General features: G+C 34.2%; 2 protein-coding genes across 4 annotated transcripts in view; both read right to left on the reverse strand.

The window, feature by feature from the left end:
• Positions 1-148: 148 nt before the first annotated feature.
• Positions 149-2,791, reverse strand: LOC122536220 (leucine-rich repeat protein soc-2-like). The gene is made up of 5 exons (XM_043668405.1): positions 2,580-2,791; positions 1,061-2,403; positions 758-930; positions 610-692; positions 149-438 (listed from the first exon to the last, which is right to left on the reverse strand). The coding sequence occupies exons 1-5, from the start codon at positions 2,590-2,592 to the stop codon at positions 257-259; spliced, it is 1,794 nt and encodes a 597-aa protein (XP_043524340.1). The 5' UTR covers positions 2,593-2,791; the 3' UTR covers positions 149-256.
• A 160-nt stretch (positions 2,792-2,951) lies between these two features.
• The window catches only part of LOC122536221 (class A basic helix-loop-helix protein 15-like), a 36,156-nt gene continuing 27,264 nt past the window's right edge, over positions 2,952-11,843 (reverse strand). For all 3 annotated transcript variants that reach the window (XM_043668406.1, XM_043668408.1, XM_043668407.1), the window contains one exon: positions 2,952-9,338. In XM_043668406.1, the coding sequence (XP_043524341.1) occupies positions 9,182-9,338 (157 nt within the window). In that variant the 3' untranslated portion in view covers positions 2,952-9,181. The remainder of the gene's footprint in view (positions 9,339-11,843) is intronic.

The following is an 11,843-nucleotide window of genomic DNA, read 5'->3' on the forward strand; positions in this document are numbered from 1 at the left end:
AATTAAATTAAATTAAATTATACAAATAATTAAGTATAAAAGCAAAAGACAGTTAAAGAATCACTTATCAAATTTGGTAATAATTCTATTATTCTACCAAACATTATTAACTTAAAAGTATTTAATTAACTCGTATTTTTTCCTTTAAACTTGTCTGATGAAAAATAATAAGTAATAATAATACTTAGTAAAAGTAGTAATATAATTCAATTAAGAATCATTGAACTATCTTTTGTACAAATATCAGTCTTTTAGTTTAGGGATCTTCGAATTGGCCTTCCTCATGATTTGATGACCAAACTAAAGTCCCATTCTGTAACATCTTTTTAATTCGTGTTATAACGCGGGTCTCGTGAAAGTCTGAAGGACAAAATATTTGTTGATATGGCTGATAAAACTTTAAAGGGGGATAAAACCGTGGCTTTGGTTCCTTATTTTCTGAAAATGAAATATGTATATCATTACAAATACCTATTTAAATTGTTACACAGAATCAAAGATTCATAAATGTTTTACAAATGCATTCGCTTTAACAAGAGATGACATGAAGTTTTAATTAAATAGTTATCGTGTCGGTAGAATTATGAAATTCATATAATTTTATTTTACCATGAGGATCAAATTCGTCGGCCGAATCTTCTGAGGTATCCCAATGTTCCTTAAACTCGTACTCATCATACAGCTCCTTTGGTCTAAAATAAAAATATTTTAATAGCAAGCGAAATAAGAAACTTTAACTTAATTAATTTTAACTTACAACGAATTGGAAATATATTCTGTTTTGAGTGAAGAACTTTCAGAAAAATTCGATGATGACGATAGATTTATTGCACTGTCTGACCTCGATTTGACTCCAGAAATAAATTCACAATCATATGTAGAATTCGTCCAATAATTTCTCAAATTATCTCTCATATATTTATACCTATACTATTGATTTGATTTATTAATATAAAAATTGCATGATAATGTTTTTTTTTTTTAAATAAGTGAATTGTTAAATTGATCTTAAATGAAATTTGGCTTGGTTTCAGCCATTGTATTCCGTTTATGCTCTTACCCATAAACATTCAGTTGAGAAATAATTTTGTTCTAGATCCAGTCCTTTCAAATTTGGTAAGCTTTCTATTACTTCTGGCATTGATTCAAATTCATTATCAAACAGATCCATGTACTCCAAGTTGCATAATAAGTTTATACTCTCAGGCAGTTTGTTCAATTCATTGTGACGCAGTTTTAATTCTTTCAAAGATGTTAATTTTCCAATATTTTCAGGAAGACATACTAAGTGATTGTTGTCCATTATTAAAATGCTCAAATTCTTCAAAGTACATATTTCTTCTGGTAAGAAGAGTAAGTTATTGGAACTTAAGTTCAAATCATACAGATTTACGAATCTTTCTATTGTCTTGGGTAGTTCCATAAGTCCAGTATCTTGTATATCAATTATTTTGACACTAGATGGTTTTCTTTTCTTGTTAATGGGCATGAATAAAAAATAATTTGGATGAAATGCTTTATTATTTCCAATTATTAATTCTTCAAGATCTGTCATCTCGGTGATTATTTTTTCAATAATTTCACTATTTAGATCACACTGTTTCATAAAAAATCTTTTAATATGGCATTTAGATGTTTTTTTTAGCAAACTGAATTTTTGAAATCTAGTTTCATTCAGTGATACTGTTTCAAGCTTTTTATAGCTAGAGCTCAATATCCACTTTGGAAATGAAATGCACTTACCATTTTCTTCTGCGTAAAATGCGGTCAACTTAATACTCTTGGGATAAACATTCAAATTTATGTGTTTGTTATGTGACAAATTGAGGATTTGTAGATTTTTCATTCCTTTGGCTATACAATTTGGCATTCTTTTAAATTGATTGACACTGAGGCTACAAATTTCTAATTGATTTAATTTTGCACATGAATTTGGAAGATACGTTAATTGATTCATATTTAAGGACAAGATCTTTAAATTTGATAAATTTCCTAAATTTTTAGGAAGTTGATTTATTTTATTTTCACAAGCCCATAATTTTCTCAGATTGCTTAATTCACAAATTACATCTGGGAGCGAATGCAATTGATTATTATTTAGATTTAAAGATACCAGTCCAGTTAGCATGTTCAAAGAGCTTGGTAGATCATGAACATAATTATTACACAAATTAAGATCAACAAGTTTTGATACATAATCAGCAAATCCATCAGGAAGACGTTGCAATTTCGATAAAGATAGAGTTTTGAAAATTTCATCTCCTGTCATATTTGTAATTGTATTATTTGTTTCTTCATTCAATAATATATCTGAATCATTTGCAGACGTTTTATCATTTGTTGCTTTGTTTAATAATGTGTTGCCACTTGACAAATCCAACAGGCTGTTTTTCTCTTTCATGTCTAATAAACAATTCAAAATAATATTATATAAAACTGTATTTATGTACACTGAGTTTGCTGTATATAAAATTTTTTAACAGATCAAAACAAGCTTAACAATAACAAACAATATGAGATCATAACCTAAAGTAACATTTCTAATTTTCTTTTTTATATATAAATATCTTTATACATACATTTAGATTGCATCGTCGCGTTAATATTTTTGAAGAAGTCTTTAAATGAAGATCTAAATATTAACCTTTTATTTAAATTTTTACTTAAAAAATATCAAACTCAAAAAAAGATCCCAGGTTAGGAAGTTTATAAAAATTGAACACTAACGCCCTCTTTATTAACAGGGTCATAAAAAGACTAGTTATAGTAGTATACCAAAATAGATAATATAAAATAAAATAAAATTTATTATAATATAATGAAAGAAATATAATTTGAAATGATTAAATTGTAATGCCAGAAATAAAGATAATATATTGATATAAATTCTTGTATTTCTGAATAAAGAGGTTTCAAAATGAACATTTTAAAATAAAATAAAAAAGACGTACTTTTTACGTAAAACAGGGCTTGCAGAGGCCAGCTCATTTTATTTAGGAGGTTTATATTTCTGTTTTGTACACAAATGTATACGTATATATATATTTATATATTTAAAGCGCTGTTTATAATCTTTAGAACGTCGTCAGAGTTTTCTGTGTAATATTTTCATACGTTGCATTTCACGTTTCAATAATGAGGTTTACATATTCCTTTGAAATAAAATCGACGCTCAAAACTTCGAATTCCCTTTTTCACAGTTGTTTCAAAACTTTCGTTCAACTTTCTTTTATCTAACTCGAAGACAATTCCCAATGTTCCAGAAAAGTTCTCAATATTCAAATCAGTAGTCAATATTCAAATCGTAAAATATTAGAGGACGAATACATGCCATAAAAAGATTGCACCCTGTTTCAGAAATTAAGTACCTTAGTAAAATTAGCGAACGGGACTGATTCTCTTGAAAATTCGTTTTCCGTATCACGTGTCGCAAGAAAGTATGAGCGCGTATTTTATGCGTGTTGAAATGTTAGATGAATAGTGGCCGAATCGAGGGAGGATTCCAGTTGAAATATTTTCTCCGAAACCTCTTTCAGTATCTACAAATATAGTGATGCTCCACTTTACGCGTGATGTTCGATCAACGCGACGTATCGTTCACTATTTGCTATATTATATTTACAAAATATTTCCCTCGTTCGTTTATGCACGTACGCTAGTAAAATTCTGTAATTCATTATCAAACAAAAATAGCATTCGAAACACGTAAAAAAGTGTCGGTCGATTCGTTCATTCGCGATTAATTTTGAAAGAAAAAAAAAAAGGAAAGAAAGAAAGAAAGAAACATACGATAGATTTCGAACGAGAAACGTGTTAAAACTTAATTTGTGCGATTAATTTCTATTGCAAATACTATTTCTTTTTTTTTTTACTCAGTTCCTATCGTTATCAGCGATAAATAATATCATGATCCGTGTTCATCGTGGAACATGGGGGTTCGCACAGAGTGCGTCGATCGACCCGAAATGACAAGAATTGTACTAACGTGACATTAAACTACATCAGTAATAATATTAATAATATTAATAATAATAATTAATAATAATAATACAAATCGTAGGGTATCATAGCGATAACAATAATATGGTGCGCAGATATAAACTAATATGTGGCATAGGAATATGTTTTCTCTTGAAGTATGCAATTCTGATCAGTGAGTATGAACGTGTAATGGGATGGTAAATGTGTATCACCGTTAGCTTCGATTGTTATATTCCTTCGAAAGAGTACGATAACATTAAAAAAAAAAAAAAAATAATAATAATAATAAAAGAACCATGAAAAATATGGCGTAGAACTTCTTCATACTTTCTAACGTTAACGGTAAATTCGATTTCATGATTGCGCGATATATCCTCGTCGAACTTTGCCAACGAACAGAAACGTAAGAAAGAAAGAAAGGAGATGAAAAAGAAGTCAGCATCGATACGTATCCTAAGTGGAGAAAAGAAAAAAAAAAAAAAAATATCAATCCGTCGAAACGCTTTTTACAATCGCGACAATTTACAACACGAAAGGAAGTTCCCGCATTTGCGACTCATCATTGTAAGACAATACATTTCCGTTTCTCGCGTCGTTCATGTCTATTATTTAATCGTATGCTTATACATATATGTATACGTGTGCGCAAACTCCTCGTGCACATGCCTGTCTTTGTGTGTGCGTGTGTGTGTGTGAGTGTTTGTACATTACATCCGGATTAATCGTACACACTCAATTATTTCTTAGCATTGCAAACGCAACAAACATAGTCGCGAAAAAGAAAGAAAGAAAAGAAGAAAAAAAGAAACTTTCCAGTATGGAAATATAATACGACGATGAAATCGAACGATTCTTGCGACTGTTAGCTGCCATCGACATTCGTGATAAATCTCACGTAGTTTTTCAGTCTAGAACAATGGTACGAAATCGTTGGTTTATAGAATGTTAATTTCGCGTGAAACTTTGTACTGGATCATTTAAGTAACGTCATAAATAACGTTCATTGTGTTACGATATATAACAGAGATGGATCGTTAATTCATCGTACTTTGCGATCCGTTGTTAGTTCAAATTGATTGTGAATTGAATTCGTAGAGATTCGTTCTCCCTGAGTTTAATAGCAAGGGAAATGTAGATAGCTTTTGCAAGTGTCACAGTTCTAAATAAACAAAGTAGATAGAAATAATATAAATAAACCAAACAAATAGTTCATTTTTTAATATATCATAGAAAAAGGGAGAGAGAGAGAGAGAGAGAAATTTGTTTCTCGTTCGTTTTCGAACAGAGATTAAATTTTTATCTTCCAAGTATATTATCTGAGGATAATTGCAATTATAAGTTGAAGTGCGAACAGTTATTGTAAAAAGAAAATTAGTCTCTTTCATATTTTTTAATCTTTAGAATTTCTCACTGTTTCACTTTCTGTGTAGTCCTTCGAATTTCACTATTCATTCAGTGGGCCGGGAAATAATTGATTGTGCACTTTTCGAATCGAATACATAATACGATATACATAATTTGTTACGTTTGTATATCTACATATGCATATATTCTCATTTCTCACGATTTCTTTCTTTCGACGAAACACGTATGTAGATACACACGCACAACCGCTGCGCGCGTGTATATACACGATTGCATAGAAATGCGTTTGCAGAATATGGTCACTTATAAAACTCTTTCGTTTAGAAAATATATTTCTATACATATATGTATATATATGTATGTATTATGGATAATTTTTCGTATAATATATATATATATATATATATATATATACTACATAGAAACATAACTCAAGTATATATACACTCTTCTTTTTTTTTTTTGCATTTAATCTTATGGTATTTAGTTGCGTGTATGCTTGGAAATCCTTAGTAATTTGACAGGGATAATGTTCGTAAAGAACCATTAATATTTAAAGATGATGATAAAAAAAAGAGGGAGAGGAATACAAAAGTCGTACGAATATACTAAAATATCTAAACTAGCTCAGCTGATTCTCTTTTCCGCGCTCTGGGTCAACGTGTCGAATGAAAAGAAACAAAGAGAGACACCATTCATTACCAAGGATTTCACGCGCATGTCACTTTCTCTCTTAAGCAGTAATCGTACGTTACGTCAAACTTGGAGTTGGAAGCTTCACACAGAAATGCAAGGTTCGCTTGTATAATAATATAAATTCCGATAGAGAGTTTCTTTCTAGATATCGTGGTACGATCGAACCACGATCGTAACAATTAGAGTAGTCGCGTTGTCGCGTTCCCTTCGCCACAGGAAAGCCACGTTGATTCGCAGAGGGTTAACGAAGAAGTTAGCACTACGTATACGAAACTATGTCGACGAAAGGAAGACACCGCGGCGATATTAACTCCGGCAAATAGAACGGGACTTTCTGTTTGACACTGCCACAAATCTCTAATGTATTTCATCAGTTGTTTGAAACGTTACAAATTTTATATTTATACGTAGTAGTTAACACAGATTTGTCGGATGATATTATCTAGCGTGAGTCTCTTTTATACGAAACAGCGGGCAACGTTTTTCTAGATTTATATTCAGCTATAGTGTCAGAGATCGAAGGACGCTAAATGTTAAATTCAGCGTCCTTTCGAATCACCGATCAGGCCAATCGCAATACTGACGAAACGTTGAAGCCATTTTCTGAGAGTACGTACCGTACTGTGTCGCAAGCTCACGCTCGAAACAATTTTTCCAAGCAGTTTCTCGCAAAAAATCCAGGCAGGCGAGAGTTCGCGAGGACTATTTATAAACTTCTAATTCTTTCTTCTTTCTCTTTCGACAGTAGACGCTGATTTCAGCGCAAGGCAAGTATCACATATTTTCAGACGTACGCGTTAACATCCGGATTCTCGTTCTCTAAATTCGTTCGGCCACGCTAATCTTCACCAGGTCGTGGAAACCAGAATTCGTATTGACTTCAAACAAACGCGTAGGATTCAGGTTAGGCTCGACGATCGTATCGTTTCACGTACAACAGTAAATGTCGGAGGGAAGCGATTGAAATGTCGTGGCGGTTAAACGCGGTAGAAAGTAACAGAAAGGGAAGAAGGAAAAAGGAGAGAGAGAGAGAGAGAGAGAGAGAAATAAAAACATCCACGAGTTTAAGGCGAATGAAATGAAAATCGTACGTGACTAGTTTCGTACGATTCATCGACCATGACACATCTCATCGATTAAATGCATCGTCCTGCTCTTATACCGAAGAGAGGACCGTGGAAAAACCTCGCGGGATCGATCGTACGAAGCTAGTCGAGGCGCGTTATCTCGCGTTTCAGCGAGATTTGGTAACTTAAGTCGATGTCTCTGGTCCCCGTTCTCGAGATAATACAGTAAATTATTATATATTATCACATTCGTGATTAATACGCATTAATCACCAACGTGCTAATACACACGTATATATTAATATATAGATATATATATATATATACATATATATGTATATTTATAATATGTATATGTCTAAGGTACGCGTTACTCTTCGAAAGTCTGTGTCTCTCGGACATACTTTCACCCGCTTCCTTCAAAACTCGATTCAAACGTCAAACGGAGCTCTTTGTTTCCTCCTGTATTGGTATTATCACCGCCGACGGTAATAACGACATAGCAATATTGTTTTCTCTTGTAACGTTCAGCTCTATCGATTATCTGATTAATTCGATAGATAGCGTTTAATATTTTATCATATGTTTCACTTCGAGGAGATAGCGACATGACGAGAACAGCTTGAAATCTCTCCGATACAATCTATATAATTTGTATTTGAAAAAACGTTGGAACAACTTCTTTCGTCGAAATTTCGTTTCATTCGATCGAAATTATTTAACAGCGAGCAGGTAGAGAATTTGATAGGAATTTACATTTTCGAGAACTTTGAAACAAACTTTTTCCATCGAATCGTTTGACAGCGGTAAGTAGTGAATTTTAAAGGAAACATTAATCGTTAATTGTTGTGCGTACCGTTTGACGATTGAATCCACGAATAGGATAGATTCTTTTGATCGCGGTCACTTTCATCAGTTTTCTTTCATTGTTGCTCTGCGACGTCGGACAACGACTTGTCGCGTCATCTCCGGTTTGATCGTCCATTCCGGAGACGGCCGGTTCCGGCCTGACGAACGTCCTCCATTGGTTCTTGCAGACTGTAGACGATTACCACAAAGAAACAAAACAAAAAAAAAAAAAAAAAAGAAAAGAAAAGTATTTAGCACGGTGTCGCGTGCAACGAGGTTCTAATACGAAATTCTATCACAGTTTCTCACGCACTTCATATTCTTTCTTTTTTTTTCTTTTTGCACTCGATCGATCGTTTATCGTCGTCGATGCGATTCGATCTTACGGCGTCGACCTCGAAATCCTTCCAAGTTCCAGAAATTTTCCATTCCCCCCCACGAACGATACATCTTCCTCCGAACAATGGCGAATTCGTCATAATTTTCCATTTCTCTCGATCGTTGGACCGCGACGTCGTCGATGTTTACTCGTTTCGTCGTTTCGGCTTCGAGTACCTTTGGCACATGATTAATACGTCGGGAGTGGGCGCAGCGATGGTACCGGTTCACGAAGATCGATGCCGCTTTGCCACCGGAGAAAGGGAAGAATAAAAATGTTCGCGAACAGAACGGAAAGAAAGAAAGAAAGAAAGAAAAAAAAAAGGACAAGGAGAATTCACCCAGTCGCGACTGGCCGCGAAGTCAGTCTTTTTTTCTTTCTCTGTCAATCTTGCCAGCTTGTTGGCCTTCGAAAGATCTCCAGAGGTCGACCTTGGACGGATCATTTCGTAAAAGCCGAATTGCATCTTCTTCGATAAATCTCGAGGGCTGTTTAACGATCGTTTCCTCGACGACGACGATTCTCCGTTGGTCATCTCGTTTTCACATCTCGATTCGACGAAGAACTCGTCTTCTTTCTCCTCTCTTGTTCCTGTCGTTGTCTCTCGTTTTTCTTCCTCTCCCCTCTTCTCTCGCGCTCTCGTTTAATTTACAAAAATACAATTCGCGACCGAGAGTCTTCTTCTTCTTCTTCTTCTTCTTCTTCTTCTTCTTCTTCTTCTCTGTTTTCTTTTTTCTTCGACTGGTTACAAGAAGAAGACAGCCTGACGAACGAAGTTCAGCTTCATCGAAGTAGGATTTGTCAACGAAGGATCGACCGTGTTGTTTGGACGCAATTAGGCCGGCTACGGTATCCTGCGCTCTAAATCTTCATGAAGTAGACTATTGTTGTTGGTTTCGTGCATCGATGCCGGGGATGCTTCTTCCGGTTGTTCACCGCCACTTAATTCTAATTGGCCTGTGCTGTCGCCGCTACTGGAGCCACACTCGCCATCGACGAATCTGAAATTCAATTGTCCCGTGTTATCTTAATTGCCCTCTGTTTTCCTAGCAGCTTCTTGCCCGCTAGACGGATCCGAATCTAATTATCCACGTAATACAAATGTTCTGCGTTCTAAGTTTAGTTAATTTAGGCGTCGGAGCTGGTGTTCGTCGCAGCCGTTTGTCGTTGAAATGTTATTTCTAAGCTAATTCCATAAACGATATTTTAACAACGTCACGGTACGATCTACACTGTCTCTGACGAGTTTTTGATATTCGATTACAAATGTAGACTATTGTTTGTAAGCGTTTGGCGCGATTCAATGGTATTTTTGATTGAAAAACATTCCTCAAATAAACATATTCTAATCGTTCGAAGATTCCTGAAGAACACCGAACAAACACTCGGGATGAATTTTTATCGATTCTCGATTATTGTTGTTTTGTGTGTACTAATTAACATTAACTGTCTCTTTCATGCCCTGAGATAAGACCAAAGACCAAAATTATATCAAAGATATGTTATTTACAGTAATTTGAAAACACCCAAATACTTAATAGATTTGTGTAGCGTAGAAATGATATTTAATTAAATTAATAGATGATACTAAATATATTTAATATTGAACAAAATCAATTTTGTAGATTTTTAACGCAGAAGGAGCTATAAACATAAAAGATTTTCTCCGTGCAAATGCAAATTATCCGAGTGATAATTTGACTAGCACTACTTGCCGACTAACGGAAACGTAATTAAATTTAAAAATACAATAATTAGCTTAAATGTCGCGCAACTGTATGTAGTTTTTGTAGTAATTGCAATTCAATCGACCGAGATATAAAGTTCGTGATCTCTCGGAGCCTTTAATGAATATCGTGAGCGCCGAATGAATTATCAAAATACAAAATATTAAACGCTGATTATAATATTTAAGTATTTCACTTTTTTTTTTTTTTTTTTTTAGAGAGATAGGGAAATATTAAGTGTTCTTGTTTGTTTCTGCGGAGTCTATCTCTTTTAGATTAAATGCGATCGTCAACATTTTGTTATAAATAAAATTTTGTTGCATTAATATGTAACATCTAAATAAATATTCTGTTAGTATTTTTATTACGAAAATTATATTGTATGTTATTGTAATTATATAATAATTATAATGTAATTATATAATATTTACATAATAATGCAATTATATAATATTACAATATAATTAATGTAATTAATTATATGAAATTAAATTGTAATTATAAAATAATTATAATTTTATTACGAAAATTGTATTTTTAGTACGAAAGTCATACGAAAATTTAACAAATCGAATCGAATTGAAATCCCTTAAAAAAATCATTGATTGACTGATTGTTACAAAACGTACAATTGATTTATCGGAAGTTATGTAAAATAAAATTTGTCCAAGTCGTTTGAATAAAATACTGTCCGATAGTCGAAAGAAATGGCTTCGGTCGATTCGACTTTTTTTTATCTCAAGTACTTATTCGCGTATCTCCAATACGTCAAACTTTCGTGATAGTTATGCGTTTCATTTCTGACGAGTCTTAATCAGTGTATTTACACGGATCTCGCAGTGTTTTAAATGATGTTCATCTATTCAAGCAGATATCGAAGCAGAGTCGAATTAAATTAAATTCCACCGATTAAATTATACCGGGCTCGAATTTCGATGGCCTCGCGTTGCGAAAATATCTCTCTCCCGCCGGAGTGAAGCGATTTCATCGAGTTAAACGCATCGTCAGTTACCGTTTTCGGCGCCAGTGTGCGTTATTTATTGTAATTTATGCCGCAGTTTATAAACGTTGTTTGCATATTACGAAACGACACATTTCCCAGACGCAATGAATCACGATGTAATTGACTACCTTGGCCTTGTGACGTGACGAGAAAGAAGAAGAAAAAGAGGAAACAAACCAAAAAAAAAAGAAAAAAGAAGACAAAAAATGCAAACACGAAGAAAAAAGCAGCGCATCACTATCATTTCTATGTGCCTTTGGTCGACGTACCGTTGATGAGGCTTGTTTTCGCGGAGAAGGCACGATTGTTGGCTCCGCTCCAACTCGGCGAGTGATAAATCGAGTCCTCGTGATTTATCGCGGCTATCGAGAAAACACTTTCAAAAATTTCTCTCCGTTAATTATCCCGCGTTTCGCGTGCGAATCTCGCGAGCGCGGCCTTCTGTCGATGGCTCGACGGCGCGACAGGGCGCATCGCGGACCATTTACCTCGATAAATGACCGATAAATCGAGATCGTTCCGCGATTCAACGTTCGACAGTCGAGTCCTTCGATCGACTCGCAGTTTCGGAAATCGCGAAGCCGACTTTCGATATTTTTCAATATTTACTGACGCTGCATTTCAACTTCGACGACCGTGACGCAACCAAGCCAGCGCGAACTCACTATCTCGCGCGCTATCTTGCAATGTTATCATACAATTTCGATGTCGGCGAGGTTTCTTGTTTTTGTTTTTCTTTTTCCTTTTCTTCTTCTTTTTTTTTTTTTTTTTTTTTT

Source organism: Frieseomelitta varia, unplaced genomic scaffold, assembly GCF_011392965.1.
Source record: "Frieseomelitta varia isolate USP_RPSP 00005682 unplaced genomic scaffold, Fvar_1.2 scaffold_816, whole genome shotgun sequence".
Lineage (NCBI taxonomy): Eukaryota > Metazoa > Arthropoda > Insecta > Hymenoptera > Apidae > Frieseomelitta > Frieseomelitta varia.